Source organism: Grampus griseus (assembly GCF_964374135.1).
Source record: "Grampus griseus genome assembly, chromosome: 11".
NCBI lineage: Eukaryota > Metazoa > Chordata > Mammalia > Artiodactyla > Delphinidae > Grampus > Grampus griseus.
In genome coordinates this window covers 997501-1010145 of record NC_139005.1, presented here as the reverse complement: position 1 = coordinate 1010145, position 12645 = coordinate 997501, and the positions used below count along the sequence as shown (strand labels likewise).

Here is a 12645-nt window from a genome sequence, read left to right as displayed (position 1 = left end):
TCTTGGGAGGTCCTCTGCCCGGCTCACGGACGGCCCGCTTCCTCCATGGACGCCTGCCTAGTGCTCTGGCCTCTTCTTCTAAGGCACGAATCCCACTCAGAAGGGCTCCACCCTCATACCCTAATCGCCTCCCGAAGGCCCCACCTCCAAATACCATCGCACTGGGATTAGGGTTTCAACTCATGAATTTGGGGGGACACACACGTTCAGTCCATCGCAATGATCTTTCTGTACCCCTGTGGGAGACCCCGGATTCCTGCTGTAGCCAAGTGCACGGGTCCATCGGGATCAGAAACCACAGAATCCGGCCGCCGTGGGGACACGCGTGGCCCCCTGTGAGTGCAGGGACATGGGGGTGGGCGCTGGGTGTCATAGGTCTGCTTCCTGCAAACCTGGCTCATTTCTGAAGACAGACAAGGGGAGGTTTTCCTCTTGTTCACAGTGCTTACAGATCCACTTCCTCCAAACAGACACGTAGGTTTCAACACTGTCTCAAGACAGATCACACAACGCGCTCAGAGGTAGCCCAGCTGGAACCTGGCAGGCCTTCCCAGAACACAGCAAGCAGTTTTGCTCGTGTCCAGACCCCCCGAATTTAAGCCTGTACTTGAACTTCACTGCAAAGACCGTAGACTTCCTTCCTCCTGCCCCTGGCCTGGATCCACACCGGGTTGACAGTCAGCACACCCCTCCTCAAGGAGAGGATGAGCAAGAAGACTGTGTTTGCCCTTAAGACCCTGTTCTCAGCATGCGGTCCCTGAGTGGACAGTGTCCTGTAGAGGTCGTCGAGGAAGGCGGGTGTCAGAATGTCCTGTTCCCAGAGACGTCCCGATAGTAGGCTAGGACAAGGAAGAAAGCTGTTTACTCAGCTTCATGAAAATATACATTGTTTGCAATTTAGACTTAATTCATACGAGTTCATCAGACTGTCCAGACTTACCCCCTGCAAAGAGGTCTGCAGGGGAAACTCACTAGACAGAGCTGTGAGAAAGGTTTATCCTCTCCAAAAATACACATTTGAATTTCGATAAGGTTCTTCAGTGTTAGGCTTTTTTTTTTTTTTTTTTTTACAAAAAAGTAAGGATATTAAGATATTTTTAAATGTCTGGACAGAGGAGCTTTTGATGGTTCCTAAATACATGTTCTGAAAATGACTTGCCCAGCACAGTGCTGGTTTTGACTAACAGACCCCAAGTCCTGTTCGGAGGGCTTCAGAATGTGTCTGACGCAGGCGCACGAGCCCTCCGAGACCAGAGGTCAAGAGAAAACAAAAATACGGGCCACGAGCTATTACAGAACCATTACAGCTGCCCTGGAGCTTGTCTGTGCCTCTGCTCCTGGGATGAGATAATAGACCTGTTCTCAACAACCTGCTGATGAGGTGAAAAGCCCTAATTAAATGCCTGACAGGTTGGCCTGAAGGTGAAAAGCCTTTGTTTACCTTCCCAATTCCAAGCTTCAAATCAGCCGGCCCAACGCTTATATCTCATTTCAGTGACTCATGTGATAGGATAATGGTGTCCAGTATCAGGCTAGTCACTGTGCTAACAAAATTCTCTGAAAATAGCACATGTACCCGCACCAGGCAGGTACACTCACACATGGGCGTGAAGAAACTGAGGACCCGTTTCCTGACAGGAACGTTCAGAATTAGAGTCTCATTGTGTTTACTAATACTTGTTCCAGCCAGTGGGTCCAGCTAGGACAAGCAGCTTGGTGTGATGTCTGCTCTGTGCGGTAGAGACAGAGGAAAAGATCGGTGCTGCCACCTGGGGGGTGAGCATCTTCTTGGTGCGAAAAGTGCGGCCCGCGGTAGGTGGTCCCAGCCCCCTTGCCCGCAGCTCCTTCTGCGACCGTGCGATGCCTGGGAAGCTGAGGCTGGTTGGCCGCTGACCGTCAGGCAGAGCGTCTAGGTTTCACCAGGAAGGCCCCAAGCTTCAGGAGGACTCGTAGAGCTTCTTTTTGAGCCTGTTAGGTGGTGTAAAATCATTTCCATGAATTATCATTTCCATAATCCCTTAATGGATGGATTCTATCGATTTGTTCAGTCGCCCCTTGATTAGAAGAGTTGCGAGCACAGCAGTAGGAGGTGAAAGGCCTCATCCTTCTCTCCTACCTGGAGGCCAGGGTTTCCGGTCTGCACAATCGTGCTGTGTTTTTGTAGACCGAGTAGGGGCCTAAGAACGAACGACAGGCCACCTGACTTCCGGGCCCCGCCCAGTAGCCGATGGGCAGTGTGCCTCTCTCGGTTTCCCTGTTTGTAAAAGGAGGGGTCGGATCAGACAGCTGCAGAGACATTTCCAGCTCTAGGTTTTGTGTCTATAGTTGGAAGTTAACGCACATTAGCTTCTGCTCCGGGTCTCCTGCAGGGTCCCCTGAACACTGGAAGCGAGCTACTCCTGAAGACCCTCCGGCGCCGGGTCCACCCTGCCCTCCCGCCTGGAGAGCCCAGCTCCGCCATCTGCCTTAGGACCCGCCGTGCTCCCAGCCCTCCTCGGGCACCCCTCCCCTCCTTCCCTCCCGTGCTCACGCCCCTCCTCTTTGCTCCCACATTCCTATCCCACACCTGTGTCACGGCACTGATGTACGTGACCTAGTGTACCTATTATCCATCTTATCCCCTGCTGGGTTGGGTTGTGTACCTGGAAAGGGAGGGAAGCTTTGCATCCCCGTCACTGTCCGGAGCCTGGCAGATAGGCCGTCAGTGCATGTTGGTTGGAAAAGGGTGGAAATTAGTGGAGAAAAGTGGGGTCCTGGCCTGGAAGTCTTTGAAATTCTGCCATTGGGAATGGTAGGTGACCTGGACCCGCCTTGTGACCGTGTCAGGCTAAAACCAGACAGGACCAGACCTGGTCCTGCAGAGGCTACATAATGAATCAGACGCACAAGTTAATTTTTCATCTTCCGTTTCTTGGCTGTCAACGCTGCTCTCTGACTTCTGGGAGAAAACGGTGTTTTCTGTTCCTCGGTCTTCTTCTTCACGTACTCACCTCTCCTCCCGGTTCTTCTTCAAATACATCCAGAGACTTGCCGGAAGTATCCTTGTTTTATTTTTCTCTCAGCGAGGTCAGCTAGCCAGCCTCGCACGGCAGTCGGGAGAAGGTTAAGAGAGGACCCAGAATAACTTCCCGGCTGCTTCTGTAGGACCGGAACGCTGAGTACATGTAAGGCTGAAAAGGGCGACTCCCTTCCGAGGGACGGGGGTTTGATTTCGTCCGTTATGCGGTCTTTGGCGAAGGGCTTACTTCATGCACTGGCAGAGATGGAGATGTACGGGCTAAATGTTATCACCAGCTGAGACTTGACGAGATCTCAACTGTAGCTCCTGGATGGAGTGGAGAGCAGCCATTTTGGTAATAAATAGAGAACAGCATCTAATTTGTAAATTCCTCTTTCTGCTGCTAAGTTTAATCAGATCAGTGCAACTGAAGGGAATTGTTGACGACCAGAAGTTATTTTCCATGCCTTAATCTGGCCAGGAAGCATCACTCCTAATGGAAATGGTGTGCTTCTCTGACGGTGGCAGGGGATGACATTTGTCATTAGACTAACCCAATTGTCGCATATTAAAGAATATGTTGAGCCCCAAATCTATTTAAAACCAAACTGGAGCTGAGGCCGCATATCACTCTGCTACTAGTGTCACTGGTTCAGAGAAGAAAAATTCTTTCCAGCTGAGCTACAGACCTCTAGCAGTACCAGCCCCAGAGGGTCCACGGCCCGTGACATTCCATCTTGACCAAACAGAAGCGCCCAGTGTGAGGCTCGATGGACCACCGTGGAGGCCAGGTGTGGTCCCAGCCTCTCTGGCGTGGCAGAGAACAAGTGCACAGGACAGAACACAGGCTCCGGTGGGTCCTGGCCTCAGTTTAAGGTTAAAAAGGAGAATTAAAGGGGCACGAAAGGGGGGCTTAGTGCAGCTCTCTTTTGTCCAGTCACGCTTAAATCTTTTTCTTGTGAGTAATCACAGTTTTTACAAATTGTCTTCTCACAAGCTGTGAAGCATTTCCAGGGCAGGGACCCTGTCAGGGTAGGTGACTGTTAGGTAGGGACATCATGAATATTCATGAAGCAGTGACAACCCCAAAGGGAACGTGGTAACTGCAGCCCACCTTGGGGAGCTGCGGAGAGCTCAGACTGCAGGTGACCTTTTTGATGCAAACGAGTGGTCCTGAGGCCCTCCTCTTGGACCCGCGTTTTGCTTTTTCACCCCCAGTAAATCCGTGCAGCGTCTGGGCCTTGCGTGCACAGGGAATTATTACTGATGAAGCACCTCCTCTGACCTGTATCACCTTTAATCCTTGCTTAACCCTCCAAGATCGGTATTATGGTCTCGGTTTTTTAGATGAGGAAGATGGGGTTCAGATGATTTTCCCAAGACAAGACAGCCAGTAGGAGGCTTAGCCTGGTGCCACACCAAAGCCTGTCTGGCTGTGAAGACCACCCACTCCCTCTTTTGCCAGGCAGCCCCTATGGCCCGAAACACCTGGTGACAGGAAGGGGGTGGGGGGACGGGGGACCTGGTTCGTGGGCTCAGCTCTCCCACTCAGAGCTCCGTGAGCTCGCACAAACCCTTCCTTCCCTGGGCCTTAGTTCCCTAAGGAAATGTGAAAGCGGTGCTGGCGTAACCCGGCTTTCTGTAGACCCTGAGCCCCCGCTGGCCCTGCCTTTCTTCGAGTGCTGTGCTCCGGCGTCGTGGGGGCCGGGCCAGGGAGAGCGTGGCCTCGTTTTGCAGACTCTGGTCCTCTCCCTCTCGGCCGAGCAGCCGGCGGCCAAAGGGGAAAGTGCCCACCATCTGAGGACCTCGCCCGGCCTCCCCCCGCCCCTGGCAGCTGACCTCCGCGCCGGTCTCTGCTTTTCTTTCCCAGAGCCAGCATCCTGAAAAATGTCATCTGTGCCTTGAAGGCATCCAGGGGTAGAATCTCAGCGCTGGAAGGCATCCCAGGGCCTCTCCCTGCTCACACCCTCATCCTGTCCCCCACCCCGCCCGTCTCCTGTCCCCTCCCACACCCGGCCAGCCCTGCAGCCCCTCTGTCCTCACCCTGCTGACCTCCCATCTGCGGGGGGCTCGGTCTCCCGCAGTATCGTGGGAAGAAGGCATAGGCTGCACCTCCCCTCTGCTTCCCGGATCAGGCAAATGCCCTATCTACACGCCTGCTTTGCGAACCACCAGTAAAGGAGTTCCCCGGCAATGCGATCAGCAGATGTAGGAGAGCTGCTTGAATCTGCCCAAGCCCCCCGCCAGCCCCCTGCCCCTGCTCACTTCATGGACCACACACACCCCTTCTCGCACGATAAGCCTGTTCCGCGTCCCACCCTGCCCCCACCCCCTGGTGCCCCGTGACACCGTTTGAAAACCAGAACTTCTGTGTCCTTTCCTCCCCTCTGGGTTTCCTGGGCCACTGAGCCCACAGCGCGAGCCTCATAGGAGCCAGGACCCTGAGGGGAGCGGTGTCGGGGCAGCAAGGCCCAGGCGACCCAGGTTGGCCCCCCTTGAAGTCATTTCTGACGTGGGCATCCCATGTCCTGCCGGCGCCTCCGGGCCTCTGGCTGTGGAGACAGTGGTCCCTGGTCCCTGGGTTTCAAACCATCTCTCTCTTCTAAAGAACAGTCAGCCTTTCCAGCGAGCCCAGGTCTCCTGAGAAACTCTGGAACAGTTCTAAGATTAAGACTTAGATAACGCCTTTTATGGGGTTCAGGGCTCAGTGGAAGGAGTGGAGGCATCGTCCCGTGTGAGCCCATCCGCTGTCCTCGCTTGTGTGCTGTGGGGCAGGGTCCCCTCTGGCCCTCGTGGGTCACCTGGCCGCGGGCCTTCCCGAGTCGGCAGTGGAGAAGGAGGGCCTCGAGCAGGGCTGGATCCGGGAGGCAGTGAGTGGACGAGGTGAGTGGGCATCTCCTGGCCCCTGAAGGCAACCAGGCCGTCGTGGGGACGTTTCCGACGCGCAGGCAGACTCTTCGCCCTCCACCCCTTTGGTCCTCGTAGAACCAACCTGCTGAGCAGGCAGAAAAGACTTCCTGTGTTTGGAGATGGAGACCAGGTCCCCTCACCCCCGCTCTGGGGATGACCTCTCCCTGTCAATGGGTTCATCCTGTTCACCTTGCCTGCACCCAGAGGTGTGTGGGTCAGGTCCTGACAGCAAACAGAGGCTTGAGAACTGGGCGATTTAAGGAGAGGCTCATAAAAATGCAGGCGCCAAGGGTGACAGCCCCAAATGGACCTTGACGGCGCTGTCCTGCTGGTGCCTCCCGCGGGCCCTTTGCAAAGGGCAGCCTCCCGGGCACCGGGTGAAGGAGCGGCTGAAGGACAGACCCCAAAGCCACCCAGCACGTCGGAGCAGCCCTGAAGCCCCACGAAGACGCCAAGTGTCTACTGTAATTCCACAGCCAGTACCACTAGGACCTGGAAAGGAGTCCAGAGAGTTCTAATGTGAAGTCTCTGGCCTCGAGAAAGCTACAATTGTGTCAGGGAGACACATGTGACATACATGTGAACTAAGAGCAAACTAGAAGAAAACAAACGGAAATTCGTTGGTAATATTAGCAAATTTACAGCACTTTCCGTTTTACAGTTACTTTACAAATGTTATTTCATTTAGCGCTTCTCAGAAGCCCTTGACATAAATAGCACCGTTGTCTTTTGTTTTGCAGATGAGGAAACCTGGGCTCAGGAGGGTTAACTAACTCACCCGGACATACCGGCTGGGAGGGCTGGGACTAGGGCTTGCATCCAGGTTGTTACTGAAAATTCTCACAGACCCCAGAGTTCTGGGGGGCTCAGAGAGGGGACTCGGGGGCAGCAGGTCCTGGAGGGCGCCCTACTGGAATGGGGGAAATGTGAACGGTTCAGGTGGGGGCAGCACCCACACCCTCCAAAAGGCTCGCAGGCCAAGGGAAGGCAGCCCTAGGTGACACCCGCCAGCGACACAGTCCTACTCCAGCAAAATGTCATTTACAAAAGTAGCAGCCGTCTGGGTCTGGCCCAAGGGCCGCAGCTCCCCGACCCCTGGGATAGGTGAAGGGGAGATGGACGGGGCCTCGTAGGAAAGCCCAGAGGCTGGGATGAAGGTGGCCGTGAGGTGGGCAGCCCCACCTGGGCTGGAGTTCTGCAGAAATCACAGGCACAGGGATGTGGGGGGATAGTGTGTGCGTCAGCGAGGGCCGCCATAACCACGTACCATGGACCAGGCAGCGTGAACAGCAGACATTCATTTTCTCACGGCTCTGGAGGCTGGAAGCCTGAGATCGAGGTGTCGGCAGGGCTGGTTCCTTCTGAGGCCCTGAGGGGAGACGGCTCTGGACCCCTGTCCTTGGCGTGTAGACGGCCTCTTCCCCACCCCCCGGGTGTATCCCCATCTCCCCGCCGTGCGTGCCTGTGTCCAGATTTCTTCTGATAAGGGCACCAATCATAAGGGATCAGGGCCCACCCTTGTGATGGCCTTTTAATTCAATCACCTCTTTAAAGACCCCCCAGCTCCAAACACAGCCACACTCTGGGGTTCCAGGGGTCAGGATTTCAACCTGTGAATTTTGAGGGGACACATGTGGCCCTAACAGACAGGATGGAGCCCGGTTACGGGGGTTTGGGATTCCAGGTTGGAGTCAGCAAGGCAGGAAATTAGGACTCCTTTTGCTTGTTAACCATAACTTGGATCAGTACTTTCGGAAAAAGAATACTAATTGGACCACTTGTATGCAAAAAAGATGATAAAACGGGTGTCTGGCCAAGTAAGTGGCAAAGGCAGTTCTCTAGCTCCATCTGTGAGTTCGTAGGAGGCTGGCGACTAGATCCTGCCATCGGGCCCGCCCAGGATTGGCAGTTGGGCCGGCCCTGGAGAAATGCAAGTTCAGGTTGGCTGAGAAACACCCTCAGTTCCTCCGGCCCCTGACACCCCCGGGATGCCTGGCCCTGCGCCCCCAGGCCTCTTCCACCAAGAGCCGCCTGGAGGATTCCTCCACCCGATGGTGAGGCTCCCAGCTCAGGTCTGGGCACTGCTCTCAGCCAGTCCCAGGAGAGCCCAGCCGCTCCTGCTGCTCCAGCCCACAGACAAAGGCAGGCTGGCGTGGTGACGGAAGGCTCCAGACTCCAGACTCGCAGGCCTGCCCACGTCCGCCCACGTCCGCCCACGTCCGCCCCTCGACCTCTCACCTGGAGCTTTGCCCTGAGGCCGTCTAGGCAGTCCCGTTGCACAGGAAGGTCTGAGGCAGAGGGTAGGGCGGTAGCTGGTGTGACAGGGGGTCCCCAGATGTAATGAGTCAACCCGCAGGGGGCTCGCAAACCCCAGTGCTCCAGAGGACCCCAGTCTCCACGACCACTTGGGTCCCATGCACGCCCAGCACGGTTCATGTAGTTTCCAGTCTGAGATTATCCTGTGGTGGAAGTGGCTTATTACAACCAGCCTGCCCAGGACCCACACGACTGCTCTGTAGCAGACCTGGGACGTCATCAGTTCCTGGGAGATGAGAACTGAGCACCTCCCTCGAGATGCAGAAACGTGGTCCTATGAAGCGCCGTTCGAGCACGTTGCCCCCAGGAGTGGAAGTTTGGAGAGAGAATCCGTTCTTGGCAGGATGGTGTCTGTACGGCTCACTGATGCTCCTAAAAATGTAATTACGTTTCCGCCACCTGCAGCGGCAGCTGTTAATTACTCTTTCATGAGAATCTCATTTTCTTTCGGAATCTTCTCAGCAGAAGCCGAGGGACAGGACAGCCCAGAGACCCAACATTTGACCCACAGTCCCTGGTAACGGTGAGGTTAGAAAGTCAGGAAACTAGCCTCCCCCCAGCATCCTTCCTGAGTCCACCCAACAGCACATTCCATTCCTCAGAGGCCTTTCTTTACAGGAAAGCTGCGCCCTGGCCCCTGGGTTCTCTGCCGTCTTTCTGCCTCAGTTTCCAACCCACCGGTCATCTGAGTGGCCAGTGGGAGACTCAGGCTTGCCGCCTCCCCAAGAATAGGGCCCAGCATTAGCAATCCCAGCCTCGGCCGGCCTGGACTCTCAGTTTCCAAGATGAACCCAAGGCGATCTCTAGGGTAACAAGTCCCTAAACGGGTCAGCTGTGGCCTCTGTCTAACCCCTTAGAAATAGAAACACAGACCATCTTCACCCCATCAGGTGCTTGTGGGATAAGCTATCACAAATTAATAGGAACTAATATGTGGATGTAAACTGTTATTTAAAGCGAGGAACCTTTAAATCCACACCTTGACCCCGAAGAGCAGCTCCCCAGAGACTCCTGCCCACCATCAGGGGCATGACTGGAGGCTCTTCCGACCACGTTCCACGCGGGCGGCTGCCGCCTGTGCCCATGTGACTCACCAGGCCTGGTCAAGTTCAGTTACAGAGGGAAAGGCCGTGTTTTTATCAAGCTCTTTCTAGTATTTTTAAAGTGATCACATAGCTATTTCTGAAGTCAAACAAGATGGGACAGTATCGATGCCAAAGCCAGAAGCTGGTTGAGCTTCTGTGTAGCAGGTCAGTGACCTGGGCCCCCGCCGGCCAGGACTGTCCCCTCGGGCGTCTGTGTGGACAGACAGACTTGGAGGCTGGCAGCCCGTTACCCTGCCCACTGCCAAATCAAAGACCCCTCACGACGGGACGCTCAGCTGAGTGACCCTTGTCCTTCTAAACTGACGTGTGTCTTTCTAGAAGGGAAGTTTGCTAAGTCATCCATTTCAACTCTAACTCTCAGCCCTGTTTTCATGTAGGAATTTTGAGAAGTGAACAAATAATGCTACTGGTTGTAAAGTTTCTATTTATTCCAAGCTTTGTGTTGGTTGTTTTTGGTTTTGGGTTTTTTTGGTGTGCGAAGCATTGTTTTAAACTATTTTCTTTTTTTATTAAAGTATAGTTGCTATACGATATCATATTAGTTTCAGGTGTCCAATATAGAGATTCAATATTTGTATAGACTATATTCCATTGAAAGTTATTATAAAGTACTGGCTGTATTCCCTGTGCTGTACAATACATCCTTGTAGCTTATTCATTTTATACATAGTGGTTGGCACCTGTTAGCCCCCTCCCCCATCTCCACTCTCCCCGCTTCCCTCTCCCCACAGGTAACCACTAGTTTGTTCTCTGTATCTGTGAGTCTGCTTCTTTTCTGTCACAGTCACTAGTTTGCTCTATTTTTAGATTCCACGTATAGGTGATGTCATACGGTATTTGTCTTTCTCTGACTTATTTCACTGAGCGTAACACCCTCCAGGTCCATCCATGTTGTTTCAAGCTTTGAATTGTGAACATAAGTGTGCTTCGGAGACGGCTGTTTACGTGGGGTGAAAGCAAGCCTGACCCTTTCCTCTCATGACCGAATCTTCGGGATTCCCACTAACAAGGAGGAATGAGTTGGGACCCTCCTGGGTATCCGTCTCCTCAAAATCAGTGCCCACCTGCCAGTGTAGACACTTCTGCGGGAGTGACCCCTCCTCCCCAGGATCCATTGTTTAGTTTGTGTTGTTAGTTCATGTGATTTGGGGGTTGGGTCCTATTTTGTTCTGCGTTCTTACCTGTTTTGATTTATCAATTTTTACTATCTCTTAGTTTGTTTTTGGAGGTTAGCGGGACGTCCTCTGTGCGGTCGCCAAGTCCCCTGTTTCTTTCTTTGCCTGAGGCTGACCCTGAGCTCTGTCCACGTCTTACTCCTGGTTTTCGACTCTGATATCTTGTCTGTGAGAGGAAGCGCCCGGAGGGCTTGCTTGATTAGAAGGAAAGGGAGTTCGCTTGGTCTAATCGCCCCCCAGAAACCCATTGTGACGTCCCCCATGCCCCCGTGCGTGTAAATTATGTGCTGGTGCCCACGGGGTAGGGCGGGAGCGCGCGTCTCCTGGTGTGCGTGCGCGTGCGTGCGCGTGCGTGTGCGTGCGTGTGTGCGAGGGGAGGATAGCCAGTCCCACCCGAAGCCACCACTTCCTTGTCCCTTCAAATGTATCAAGTCAGCAGACATGACAACCAGCGGTGGCTGAGCCCTGTTGGGGCCTTTCCTGTGAGGAGCGCCGGCCAAGGTTAAGGTCACTGAAGGTGCCACCTGTGTACGCTGTGAAGTCCAGCACCACCGTCTGCCTGCTCCCCATGCACCTGTGATGCCCCCAGAGCCCCATCTTGTCTGGGGTGTAACCCCGGGGGCCATCGAGGTGAGCACGGGGTGGGGGCCCAAGACACCTGTGATCCGGTCCGAGCCCCCAGCCACTGTGTGACCCGGGCACCCGGCCCTTCCCTGGACCTCACTTCCCTGTCCTGTGACGAGAAAGCTGGGCGATGTCCAAAGTCCATCCAGCACCAGGCTTCCTTGAAATGACGTCTGGATTTGTTTTCACCCAAGTTTATGGAGAACGCGTCGAGGGTGGACACAGGACGGTCCAGCGTGTGGGAAGCCGTGGGCTTTCCAGCTGTGTCTCCCACATTCTCAGAATGAGTGTCTCACACCTGCCCGACTTGACTTCATCCAAAAGAAAAGAAACCGGGAACGCCCCCCATCCAGCAGCATCCGTACGACCAGTAGAATTATCCGAACAGCGTGATCAGTTCCTGGGCTGTGGCAGCCCCGGGGGCACTTGTCACTGGTCCCACGTCACCGGACGCCACACCCTCACTCATGCAGGTTCTGTGGCCACTGAGGGCTCCTGACCTGCCCGCCAGACGAGGGCTGCTGACCTGCAAGCAGGGCTGAGCCATGACCGAGGATGTGACGGCCATTCTAAAGGACACGGGCGGGAGAAATAAGGAACTCCTTGTGTGTCGTGTTAAAAGGGCCATAGAAGATGAAAAAGGAGGAGAAGAACTCTTTTGAGATAAACTTTTATTTGGAATAAAAGATAATAATAAAGGAAATGGCTTCTTCTAAGCCACCAAACTGGGCTCCAAGCTAGAAAGCTCTGGCTGCCCTGGAAATGCAGGAGCCTGGTGACGGGATGGGCAGGTCGGCCATGGTGGACTTGGACGGGTTGGGTCCCAGCTTGGCCTGTTGACATGGAAACATCAGGATGCCGTGGGGAGGTGGTTTTCTTGCCGTCTGTCTTCAGGCCACATCTCATCTCAGTGGTTTGGTGGGTCCCACACGGAGACTCCTCATTCCTGTGTCTGCAGTGGGATGCTGGAAATGGCTGTCCCCTTTGAGCTCTATTTCAGGCTCTGTCCTCAGGACCCAGCATGCAGGACTCAGGACGAGGGACAGACCCTCCTCCAGATCCATCAAGTGGCTCAGCCCCTAGAGCAGCCCTTTCCACAGACAGGCTGGGCCCCAAGTGTGGGGATGAAGCCCTTAGAATGGGGAGCGGGGGTGGGAAGAAATAAGAAAAATAAAATACCGTCATGAAAGCAATTCTTTTTACAGCGAGGAGCAGACGCAGATGGGAAAGCGTGTTCAGCTTGTCCGAGGGCAGGGGGTCGAGGGTAGAGGAGGGACTCGGGTCAGTGTTCCCAGGCGTCTCCTCCCACTATCCCACTTAGAGTGTCCCGGGTGACAAGGGTCACCCTAGACGAGCAGCGGGCATGTCAGTTGAGGACACGGGACCCGGCCGGGGGGCTGCAGACTAACCGTTCTCTCCCCTCTTGCCTCCGCGCCTCACTCTGCATCCCTTCGACCCGGCCCTGCAGTGAGCATGCCCACCAGTGAGACCGAGTCTGTCAACACGGAAAACGTGG

At 54.6% G+C, this 12645-nt stretch overlaps 1 protein-coding gene across 2 annotated transcripts in view; it reads left to right on the top strand.

Annotated features, from left to right (window-relative positions):
* The window catches only part of CACNA1C (calcium voltage-gated channel subunit alpha1 C), a gene marked incomplete at its 3' end in the record, with an annotated part of 458987 nt that overhangs the window by 337071 nt on the left and 109271 nt on the right, over window positions 1–12645 (top strand). For both annotated transcript variants that reach the window (XM_082665273.1, XM_082665272.1), the window contains one exon: window positions 12598–12645. This exon is cut by the window's right edge and continues 43 nt beyond it. In XM_082665273.1, coding sequence (XP_082521399.1) covers window positions 12598–12645 — 48 coding nt within the window. The remainder of the gene's footprint in view (window positions 1–12597) is intronic.